A 13,147-nucleotide genomic window follows, 5' to 3' on the forward strand; every position below is an offset into this window, starting at 1 on the left:
GATTCTGTAGGAGATTTTATCAGCAGGTCATTTCCAGGAAGTTGCTGAAATCAGCTTTCCCTAAAAGTTTTGGCACCCTTCGGTGTCCCAGGAGTGCAAAATATTTTTCCATGTGTTTAGTTTTTAATCTCATGCACCGAGCAGCACTCTTTTTCTGTTTTTTTCTTATTCCAGACGTTGATTCTCAACAGTGTTTTATTCACGTTGTTTAATAGTCTGGAACATCTTTTCCTCGAGCTGCATTATTGTCTCAGGGAGTTCGCCGGGCTCTGCTCCCGCTCGCTGTGTCTCTGAAAAGACTTTTTTTTTTTTATTCTGAATAGCATAGTTGGCAGAATGTGCTGATGGCACTCGGGGTGAACGTAGGTGGTTTCGCTTCTTCTACACCACCTGCTGAAATGGCCTTAAGGAGACGCTTGATAAGAACTCCCAGCTGTACATCATCAGAAATACCTGCAATGAGATCTGTGCTGTGAGCGAATGTCAAATAAAACAGGTTTATTTCAGTATATTACAGAACAGAATATTCTGTATATAAAATGCTGTTCTGGGAAAATAATCGGTGTCAGTGTGGATATATATAGTGGATTTTACACATAGGCCTTCACTGGCCTTCACTAAATCGATTTCTTCTCCTCTGTCAGCCATCGTGAGTTAAAATATATATATTTTATTTCGTTTGTGTGGTTCGCTGCCTCTGACTACTCCAATTATCCAATCAAAGGACAGGAAAATGCTGACGTAATCGTACGCCTGCTAGATGGCCCCCGTGACACCAACTCTAAATCTGATTGGTTAATGTAACAATTTCATTGCCACTTATTTTAAGCTACAGGCGCCTGCACTACTGATTCTGAATGCCTTAAGGCAGATTTCTTTCACCCTGGCAACACATGATGTCAGCCACTGGCTGACATATGATTGGATAAATACTCTTATCATAAATATACACTACTGGAAGCAGTGCAACCAAGAGAAAGCTATGAAATGTAGAGAGTAGACTATTCGGAATAATTTAATATACATTCATGGAAAAATATATTAAAATGCAAGTAATATATATATATATATATATATATATATATATATATATATATATATATATATATATATATATATATACATATATATATAACAGTAACATCACTAAGCAGAGTCTCGTCAGTATTTCCGTGTGTTTTTATTTATACCCATATTTATATCTAACCCATATAAGCATTTCAGGGTTTTTAATGTTAATCTAATTCTGTTTCTGTTGTGTTTACTGAAGCCATGAGAGCAGCACACACTTTCATTAATCAAATCAAGTGCAAGGAAACACAGCATCCTTTTTAATCTACAGACTGTGAAGTGAAACTTTCAGGAATATTTTCAGGTTTGATAAAAAAACAGTCTCCAGTAAAGCAGCGTGGGCGTGTCACAGACTCTGTCACACCGCTGAAAGCTCTAGCAGTCGAGTGCAAAAGTTACTTTCATGTTTCATACAGACGCAGTTCAAAAACCTGTTGTTGTTGATTTTTAAAAAAATATATATAAAGATGAAAGATTTGTTTCATGGCTTTCCACAGACTGGCTTTCTGTCTATTCGCAAGACAAAATAAACACAAACAGCTCCTACGTCCAAACGCAGACATTATTACTGTATAATTATCCTGCTGCTGAGTTCTCCATTCTGATTGGTTGGAAAAAAGAGTCCAAGTAAACAAAGAAACAAACAGATAGATAGATAGATAGATAGATAGATAGATAGATAGATAGATAGATAGATAGATAGATAGATAGATAGATAATATTAATGTCACTATAATGTTAATAACTATAATGTTAATATATGTTGTCAAATTGTTCTTGTGAATAAACAAGCAAACAAACAATAAAAACAAACAATTAAATAAAAATTAGATTTATTAATATTGTTTATTAATATGTATATTGTTTCAATCTATTAATAATAAATAAATAAACACAAAAACAATATATAAATAAATATTTGATTCTGTAGATGTTTTATTTTTATTCATTTAAATGATTAAATAAATAATGTGTAATATTAATAAGAATGCTTAATATTAATATTTTGTGACTATATTTATTTGTGTAAAAATAAATAAACAAATAAATAAGTAATATTATTTATGTATTTATTTATTGACTTATTTATTGGATGATATGTCCTGCTGGTTCAATCACAAAGAGAAACATGTGGTTATTACTGTACATACACAGTGTAGGTGAGCTCTTGATTCTGATTGGTCATGCTTTACACTTTCTCTGTAACAGGACAAGCTGGTGATGGAATGACCCTTTATATACGCTATAACAGGCTTACGTGAGAACAGGAAATTGTTATGGGATATTCCACAACATTCATGCATGACACATCATTGTTAAACATGATATTTGTGCTGTTGTAGGAATATAATGATATTCGGGATAGAACAGTAAGAGCTGACGATGTTATGAATTAATGAATGACATGGATGTACTTGTCCATTTAGAGCTACACAGAATGTTAGTTCCTTTTCTCACTTGTGTTATATCTACATGACCCCTGTTTGGCTTCTGCACTGATATTCATCATGAATTGTTCACTTAAAGCTGCTGTAAAATGCAGTAGCCTTTTTTTTTTTTTTTAATCTCACTAAAGGCACAAAGCTGCAGCATCTGTGTGGGAAATCAGTGCCGTTTTCACAAACCCTGCGCCGTGTAATTCATCACTGATCAACATCAGTGCTGATATTGAAGAGCTTTGGAGATTCTGACAACAGCAACAACAACAACAACTCATGCAGAAAAGAGATACTGGACAGATATCCTGTTCATCATCCTTCCTCAGAGTCTGCAGAAGATCAGCTTCAGACCTGACAAACTGCGAAGTATAAGGATAATGAGTCGGCCCTGGAAGGACGAGTGGGAAAAAAACGGTTTATACGCAGACACGTTCACAGCTTTTGGTCTTCGTGTTCAGTGAAGGAAAGAAAAACCTTCAGCTTATGGAGCCTGAGCTCAGGATTGAACCAGGAATCAAAGAGCTGTGATACAACAATGCTGCCCACTGCACCGACATGATGTAGGGCTGGAGTGATGTTTCCTTCTTAATCCAGTTTCTTAACCGCATGATCAGCGTTCAAGTCTTGTCTCAGGTCAGTTTTCCTTTATAAGTGTATCTTGTTATAAAGCAGTGCCATGATCTAAATGATAAAACTATAAAAAAAAATTCTCTGAAGGTGATGGTGGCTCAGTGGGCAGGTGAATATGTTTCACACTGTGTAGATCAGGGATCAGGTCTTGTCTTGGGTCACTTTTCCTTTATAAGTGTCTATTGTTGAGTGGCAGTAACATGAACTTAAAAATAAAGCTCCAAAAAAGTGAGGGCCCTGCTGAAAAGCTTTTGTACCCTGATGACCAAGCTTTGAGTCTTGGTTCAGGTGACTTTTAGAAACACTTTATATTGTAGTGGAGTTGTGAACTAAAAGATAAATGTTTAAAAAAACACACACACAGTCAGAAAGCTCTGATAGCTTGGATGTCTAAGGCTGAGTCCCTTTGTGGTGTCTCACTGCACAGGATTGGGGCAGCCTGTAGGCGAGCTGAGGGGTCGGAACCCGGTGAGGTGCTAAATCTGGCAAAGAGAGTGAAAGCCAGCATGTCCCACCTGGGGCTCCTGGAGAGGTGCAAGGAGGAATGCTACTTTTGGTATTTTCTTCTTATATATATTTATTTACTAGAAATATTTACAGTATACAGCGGGTAAAATAAGTATTGAACGCCACCATTTTCATCAGTAAATGTTTCTAAATGTGCTATTAACATGAAATTTTCATCAGATGTTGGTAACAACCCATGTAATCCACACATGCAAAGAAATCAAATCATAGATGTCCATAAATTAAGTTATGTGAAATGACACAGGCAAAAAAATATTGAACACACTTACTGAAATTTATTCAATACTTCGTACAAAAGCCTATGTTGGTAATGACAGCTTTAAGACGCCTCCTGTATGGAGAAACTAGTTACATGCTTTGCTCAGGTGTGATTTTGGCCCATTCTTCCACACAAACACTCTTCAGATCTTGAAGGTTCCATGGGTATCTTGTATGAACTGTGATCTTTAGTTCTTTCCATATATTTTCAATTGGATTGAAGTCAGGTGATTGGCTGGGCCATTCTAGTTGCTTTATTTTCTTTCTCTGAAACCTGTTGAGAGTTTCCTTGGCTGTGTATTTGGGATCATTGTCTTGCTGAAATGTCCACCATCGTATCATCTTCATCATCCTGGTAGATGGCAGAAGAATTTTAACAAGAATGTCTCAGTACATTTTCCATTATCCTTCCTTCAATTATATGATGTTTGCCAGTACCGTATGCTGAAAACCAGCCACACACCATGATGTTCCCACCTACAAACCTGACTGTTGGTATAGTGTTTTTGGGGTGATGTGCAGTGCCATTTGTCCTCCAAACATGGTGTGAATTATGGCATCCAAAGAGTTAAATTTTGGTCTCATCTGACCAGACTATATTCTCCCAGTATTTCACAGGCTTATTCAAATGTTGTGTAGCAAACTTTAAAGGAGCTTCAACATGCTTTTTCTTCAGCAATGGAGTCTTGCTTGGTGAGCGCGCATACAGGCCATGGCATTAGTGGCCTGTGTTTAGTGCATTACTCATTGTTTTCTTTGGAACAATTGTACCTGCTTAATTCCAGGTGTTTCTGAAGCTCTCCACAAGTGGTCCTTGGTGCTTGGACAATACTTCTGATAATTCTTTTCACTTCTCGGTCAGAAATTTTGCAAGGAGCACCTGGTCATTTGCGGTTTCTGGTGAAATGAAATTATGGCCCCAACAGTGCTCACTGGAACATTCAGAAGTTTTAAAATCCTTCTTTAACCAATGCCATCAGTATGTTTTGCAACAATAAAGTTGTAAAGGTCTTGAGAGAGCTCTTTGCTTTTAACCATCATGAGATGTTTTTTGTGTGACACCTTGGTAATAAGACACCTTTTTTGAGGCCATCAGTTGGGACTGAACCAGCTGATATTAATTTCCACCGACAAGGAGCAGGATTGCTTTCTAATTACTGATTGATTTCAGCTTGTGTCTTGGCTTTCCATGCTTTTTTGCACCTGCCTTTGTTCATGTGTTCTATACTTTTTCCCTGTGTCGTTTCACATTATTACATATAAGTTCATTTATAGGCATCTATGGTTTTATTCCTTTGCATGTGTGACTTGCAAGGGTTGTTACCACCATCTGGTGAAAATGGAATGGAAGAAGGTGCATGTGCATGTGCGTCTTACCTTACCTGTGGAACACACGGCACCAGGATGCACTATGGGAAGAAGGCAATGTCATGCTCTGGGCAATGTTCTGCTGGGAAACCTTGGGTCCTGACATCCATGTGGATGTTACTTTGGCACGTGCCACCTACCTAAGCATTGTTGCAGACCATGCAGACTCTTTCATGGAAACGGCATTCCCTGATGGTTGTGGCCTCTTTCAGCACGATAATGCGCCATGCCACAAAGCAAACATGCTTTGGTTTACAGGACTTAAAGCATCTGCTGCTAACATCTTGCTGCCAGATACCACAGCACTCCTTCAGGGATCTAGTGGAGTCCATGCCTCGAGGAGTCAGGAGTCAGGGTTGTTTTGGCAGCTAAAGTGGGACCAACACAATATTAGGCAGGTGGTCATAATGTTATGCCTGGTCGGTATATATACTGTATATACTATATAGAAAAAGTAAAGGAACACTTTGAAAACACATCAGATCTCAATGGGGAAAAATATCATGCTGGATATCTATACTGATATGGACTGGGTAATGTGTTAGGAACAAAAGGATGCCACATTGTTTGATGAAAATGAAAATGATCATCCTACAGAGGGCTGAATTCAAAGACACCCTGAAAAAAAATTTTTTTTTATATATATATATATATAGGGTATTTCCTCCCAGATCTGGACCAGGGCATCACTGAGCTCCTGGACAATCTGAGGTGCAACCTGGCAGTGGTGTTCTATTGGATTTAGCTCAGGCGAGCATGGGGGCCATTCAATGGTATCAATTCCAGGAACTGCCTGCATGCTGTCATCACATGAGGGCGGGCATTGTTGTGCACCAGGAGGAACCCAGGACCCACTGCACCAGCATAAGTTCTGACAATGGGTGCAAGGATTTCATCCTGATACCTAATGGCAGTCAGGGTGCCATTGTCTAGACTGTAGAGGTCTGTGTGTCCCTCCATGGATATGCCTCCCTAGACCATCACTGACACACCACCAAACCAGTCATGTTGTACAATGTTACAGGCAGCATAACGTTCTCCACGGCTTCTCCAGACCCTTTCACATCTGTCACATGTGCTCAGGGTGAACCCAGGGCACCAGTGGCTGACCGTTTGCCAATTCTGGTATTCAATGGCAAATACCAATCGAGCTCCATGGTGCCGGGCAGTGAGCACAGGGCCCACTAGATGATGTTGGGCCCTCAGACCACCATCATGAAGACTGTTTCTGATTGTTTGGTCAGAGATATTCACACCAGTGGCCTGCTGGGGGTCATTTTGTAGGGCTTTGGCAGTGCCCATCCTGTTCCTCCTTGCTCAAAGGAGCAGATACCAGTCCTGCTGATGGGTTAAGGACCTTTTTATTATCATCTACACACTAGATTATAAAACTCAAACCCCAAATGTGTTTATACACTCTACTTTTTATACTTACTATTTCTTGCATACTTAGTTACTAGTCTACAAAAATGAGGGGGGGCGGCTGGCTTGATTTGAACTCATGCCCCCAGCAATGGAATCCCAACACTTTCCCTCAACATTATGGAGGTTCTCAAAGGTAATGATGTTTTACAGAGATTCTCCTGAATCCTGACACACTGCACTCTGAGGTGATGCATGTCAGGGTTTGATCTGTGGGGTGACTTGTAGCAGGTATGCTCTCCCCTCTGGTGGCTCAGTGGGTAGTATTTTTTGTGTGCGTGAGAAGCCGGGTTCAAGCCTTGACTCAGGGACTTCAACAAGTAGATATTTATTTAAAAATAAATAAAAACACATCTGTGTGTGTGGAAGAGATATAAAATTGAGAAGAAATATGAAACACAGTGTGTAGGTGAAGTCTCATGCCATTTAATAATTGTTGGCAACCCAAACATCCCATTAATCACATTATAACCCTGAGTCGTTTAATTCTCAAACATGAAATTCGACAGCTTTTCTCTTTTCATGATTTTAAAAACCAAGATTTATTTACATTTTACTTGCCCTTTTCACCTGCTTGTGAGTTGTGTTTATTGTAAATGTGTTGTCTTGAGTTTATTGCATATGAAGTTCATCATCTTGCACCAGGATTCTGTAGATTTAAACCAACCAAATCTGCTGCTGATGTGATCATAAAGACATTCCTGATGTCTCAGGACTCATCTCAGGACTTCTTCACCACCGGCTCACACTGAACATCCTGTAAACAAACTTTATATTTATTCTTCTGCACCTGTGCAATCATTTAGATCTAAGTGATATAACGTCACTCCAAAGAAGAAGGGTTCCTCTGAAGGGTTCCTCCTCATGTTGTCTCATCTGAGGGAGATATTCTTCACTGCCATCACTGCTGGCTTCTTCACTGTGGATTGAAATCTTCATCCATTCATCTATGTTTACTATTAACACACTGAGCTGGATCAAGTGCTGTTCTATAAGCAACTGAATAATGAGAGTGGAATCAATTATATTCAACCAAAATGGAATCAACCAAATTTTTAGAAATGTGATGATTAAAACTAGGACTGGCAACATTTTACATCATTAATATGTTTTTTTTAAATATATGTTTCCTGCATTTGACAGCAGAAACATCACCAGTCCTTATTTTCTATCCCTGATTTTTTTCTTTTCTAAGCTGTAAGAGAACGTCTTTAAAGAAAGGGTTTAAAGACAGTGATCAGTGACAGCAAAAATCTGAAAGAAGAGAAAAAACGAATTCAACTTCTTCATACTGAATTTTTAACATTTCAACATTTCCACACGTCATGATGAGCAACATGCTTCTTTGTTTCCGAAATGTCTTTGTTTAAAAGCTTTTCTTTATCTTTTGTCTGTTCGTACTTTAATGACTGTCTCATTCAACCTGATATACACCAGCGTGTACAGTTCATAAAATATCCCCTTCATGATTGCTGACCTGGTGGTTTTATTCCCAGCCCCTTGCTCACTTCTATTGATCTTGTATTCAATTAGATTTACTGTGGCAAGAAGTGAAGCCGAGGCTGTCAGCGGCATGACGAATGGAGCTTCTTGCGCCGACTCGGAGCCAGAAACCAAAAGCCGGGGAGAAAAAAAGTGCTGGGTGTTTTCTCGCCATTCGTTCATTCGTTCGCTCTCTCGTCTACCGCATTTATAATTTCTACCTGCTTTCAAATCGACAGCGATGAGCTCACTTCACCGTGGCATCTCGACGAAAAACCCAACATCATCATTAATGCTGAATCGGTTTTCCTGGTTGCTTGGTGAACACAAATCCCATCCAAGACGCCATGCTTGACTTATTCGATGCCTCTTGAAACCTGTGGAATGCTCTTTTTACATTTTTTTCCCCCAAATAGCATCCAGGTAACAAATAGGCCATGAGTATAGGCCGGGATGCTGAGTTCACCCCAACAAAATAATGAATAAATACAGCCTAGTGGGTGGTGCTGCATAATTTTCACTTTTTATATACAAGTAGCATCAATCAAGCAGGGAACTTTACTCTTGTGTAAAAAAGAAGAGACTGTTAAATAGGATATTGAGCAGATCTGAAGTTGAAGAGGTCTGAAATATGCAGCCAACAGGTTTATTTATTTCTGAGATGTTTTTTCCAGGAGTCCAGGAAGCTGAGCATCACCGAGCCTGAAGGAGGATCTGATCTAAAGACATTTCAAAACTTTCTTGAAAAATAACACCTTTATTAGTAAAAAAAAAATCAACCAAATTTGATTTGAGTCCAATATGGATGCTAGAACAGAACATTAACTACCTAGTGACTGCAGTTTTATTCAAATCAAATTAAGTTCCTGAGAAGGCAATCTGAAATACGACACAGAGGAATGTAATAAACAGGAATCGGGGAAGGTGTCTGAGACGAGACATGCTAGTATGCGACTCTTGCAACTATGCTAGTTCAGCATATTGCTAGTCGGCTACATTTGCAGCTTTGCTCGTTCAGCATTTTGCAACAAGCAGCTGTTAATCAGTCTGAGGCAACTGGCCGAGGCTCAGCGAATTACAGCAGTGTTCTGTATATGTGTGTGTGTGCATGTGTGTGTGTGTTATCCACCTTGCTGTTCTCATGATCTATATCATATGTCTATTAAAACTATCTGCACAGCATGCAGCCATAAATTGCACACGCAACACCAAGGAGAACAAACCTGTAAAATGAAAACAGTGCATGTGTGCAGAGTGACTAGACAACAAGTGCTTCAACACAAATTCTCTTACAGCGCTAACACTTATTTACAATTAGCGCAAATTGCCAGCGGATCCAGCTGAGAGCATTTGGAGCCCATAATTTGTGAGGTCATTAGTGACACGAGATGCCCCCCCCACACTATTTTTATGATAATATTTACCTGTTTTCTAGCTACGGGTCTCCTCAGACCCCATTAGCACTTACACACCAGGCCTAACAGTGATAATGACTTAACAAGGTGCACAGTCGAATTAAAGGTGTCAAGTAAACAGCTATATGATGATGCAACGGAGTGTACAGGGAATTGTGCAGAGAACCAAGTCACCAGTGCTGAGATAACGTTTTAGAAAATCGAGGCCTAATTATTTCATATAACACATTAAAACAAAACAAACAAACAACAACAGGTATCTGCTAAAGTGTTGCGCAATAAATAAATTAAGAAGTCAAATAGAAAAATGGGGAAAAAATGAATGCATAAAAAAAGCAATAAAAACAATAAACAACAATATTACAGATAGCACAAACAGCACAAAAGAACAAGTTTGTATATTTAACACAAACAAATTCCTTACCTTTCTATTTCACTGTTCACATTAGCAACTTTTGTCTTGTTTGGTATCAAATGAACAAGTGATGTTTTTTTTTTTTTAAAAGGCAATGAGATTATTGTAATTCTAAGTGATTGTATAAAAAGCCTAACTAATAAAAAAGAGACAGAAAGAAAAATAAATCCTGTTATACGAACTGCCGGTTCAATGTTGAGGTTCTAACTCTGGAGTCCCTCAAGACTCAGTTCTTGGTCCCGTCCCGTTTAGACTACATGGCTAAAGTCAGCTATATTATCCTCATTCATGGATGTACCTTTTAATGTAAAGAAGAAAACAGTCTTAACATCTTCTGTAGTAGACTTTTCAAAAGTATTGAAATGGCACATGGGTTTGAGATCACCATTTGTTTGAACACACCTGTTATTTGAACTGATTAAAAATATTGGACTATGTGACTGCCAGGTGCTTCTTTTTGCCTAGGTGTGTTTTGTTAAGATTAACTCAACCTGGATACTTTTGGAGGGGAATGGAAAAGGAGAATATCAAAAACTCTGGACAGGCCAGGTCTGGATGAAATGCCAGACCCTGGAGCTATGAGGTACAGTTACTAATGTTTAGAAACTAATGTTTCCAGACCAGCAACCACTTTGACAACCAAGAAACAAACCTATTGTATTGGAAAGGCATAGAATGTGGATAAAAACTGGGCACCAGCTAAATGCACACAAGGCTGGTATGAGGGAAATGTTTTTGGCATGTTTTTGGGAAGTGGGAGGAAATTGGGAATACTCAAAAGAACCCACACAAACACAGGGATGTCATGCAAAACTCTGCACAGGCCAAATCTGGAGCTCAGGATCAAACTCCAGACCCTAGATCTGTGTGGTAATGGTAGTGATCTTTGGTTTCCAAACTAGCAACCAGTCTGACAAACAAGAACTAGGATTTGGTATGGAAATTCACAGAAGGGCATAAAACTGGGCACCAGCCAGATGCATGGCAGGAATACACCTTAGGTGGGATGATGATTTGGCATGTATCTGGGAAATAGAAAGAACATGGGGGTCCCAAAAGACACTGGACGCAGAGAGGACTTGCAAAACTGTACACGCACCATTACCGGACCTCAGGATCAAACCCAAAACCCTCCAGCTGTTTGGTACCAGTACTTGGATTTAAGAAAAGCAACCAATTTTAACAGACAAGAACCAATGCCACCAGTTTGTTAGGTATATCTATAAAGTATACCAGAACACATGATGGGATCATCTAGTACTCATAGTGATGATTAAAAACACATTAGATGTAATGTATTTGAATATCAAATGAGGGGGGAGGAAACAACAAATCAGACTATGGTGGGAGGATTCACACTTGGGTATAAAGACACAAGCCACAAAAGGACAAATCCATCAGTTGTTCAACTCAACTGCTGACCAGCTAGGACACCACTGCTTGATCAACCTCCAGTCTGCAGATGAACACCAAGTTTCAGCAAAACCTGACAGATGAATACTGCTTTCCTGACAGCAACTACTCTTGCAGGAAGGAGGTGCGAACCAGCAGCAGTGCCTTCTTCCTCTTCCTCTTCCTGTCATGCATCTCTTTAGCCACTGTGCTTCTTAACCTGCTGGTGATCATCTCCATCTCCCATTTTAAACAGCTGCACACTCCAACCAACCTGCTCATCATGTCTCTGGCGGTGGCCGACCTCCTTGTGGGACTCGTAGTGATGCCTGTGAACATAATGGACTTGATAGATAATTGCTGGTATCTCGGGAGAGCCCTGTGCTCAGTTTATCCCATAGTTAATTATATTTCTGTGTCGGCTTCAGCCGGCAGCTTGGTGTTCATCGCAGTTGATCGGTACATCGCCATAAACAACCCTTTGCTGTATTCCACCCAAATCACGATTTGTAAAACCTCCTTGTTTATAGTTCTGACCTGGTCTTGTGCTATTCTGTATAACACTTTATTTTATTTCTTCAGTGGCCACCTGCTCGATCCGGACATGTTCAACAAATGCCTTGGCGAATGCGTGGTGGTCCAAAGTTACTCTGCCTCTATGGCAGACTTATTTATTACCTTCATTGGGCCTTGCACCACCATGCTGTTTTTGTACCTGAGAATTTTTAAAGTGGCAAGATACCAGGTCAAATCCATCAACACCGTGGAGTGCGACAATGCACATGGGCGTGGGGTTAAAAGTGTGAAAAACAAAGCTGTAAAAACCTTAGGCATTGTCATTTTTGTGTACCTTTCTTGCTATATTCCTTATTATTTGAATTCTCTGTCTGTTGCAAGTCTGTCGTCTATGTCAGTAGTGTGGATCGTGCTTAACTGGCTGATATACATCAACTCCTCTTTAAACCCTCTGATCTATGCTATATTTTACCCCTGGTTCAGAGCCTCTGTTAAGTACATTGTGACATGCAGAATATTCCAGGCTTCTTCTTCCATGTTTAATCTGTTCTCAGAGCCTTTCTGATTACACAGCCCTCCACAAAAAAAGTAGAAAATATCACTTGTAGTGTTGTACTTTACTCTTATTTAAAAACGAACGCTTTATCCAATTTGATGTAGATGATGTGATGAATTTGATTGGGGTAGAGACACAGATCCCAGAGATGGAAATAAAAAAATGAAAAGGCAGGTTTCAGATTATTGTTGTTGTAATCATCACCTCGCTGTTTAATCATGTTTTGTGAAATAAAGCACTGTAGAGGGGAAAGATCCAATTGTGCCGTTATCTACTGATATTTCTTCTGGTAAAATGAAAAAAAAAAAAACCTTGCTGTTATTACTTGATACAGAATAGAGTCAATACCCATCCAAGACCCCTGCATTCGTTTATTTCTTTATCTCTTTCTTTATTTTTCCTGATAGAATGATAAAAAAAACGCTGTTGTTATAAAATGATACCCTGAATAATGTCAATATTCATCCTGTTAGTTTTGGAATAGAATTGCTGTTGAGAAGATTTTTTTTCCTGATAGAATTGCCATACGTTTTTTTTTTTATTTTATTGCTCTTTACAGTCGATTTTGTATGCAAAATGTACATAAATAGAATGTCATTGTTCTTGAAGATATCTTTGCTTTACTTTACAGTAAAAAAAAAAAAATTGTAATGGA

General features: G+C 39.0%; 1 protein-coding gene across 1 annotated transcript; it reads left to right on the forward strand.

Annotated features, from left to right (window-relative positions):
- Positions 1-11,490: 11,490 nt before the first annotated feature.
- On the forward strand, positions 11,491-12,714 carry LOC131367295 (trace amine-associated receptor 13c-like). Its single transcript, XM_058412627.1, has one exon. The coding sequence runs from the start codon at positions 11,491-11,493 to the stop codon at positions 12,499-12,501; it is 1,011 nt and encodes a 336-aa protein (XP_058268610.1). The 3' UTR covers positions 12,502-12,714.
- The last annotated feature ends 433 nt before the right edge of the window (positions 12,715-13,147 follow it).

The sequence above is a fragment of the Hemibagrus wyckioides genome, linkage group LG16, assembly GCF_019097595.1.
Source record: "Hemibagrus wyckioides isolate EC202008001 linkage group LG16, SWU_Hwy_1.0, whole genome shotgun sequence".
Taxonomy (NCBI): Eukaryota; Metazoa; Chordata; class Actinopteri; order Siluriformes; family Bagridae; genus Hemibagrus; species Hemibagrus wyckioides.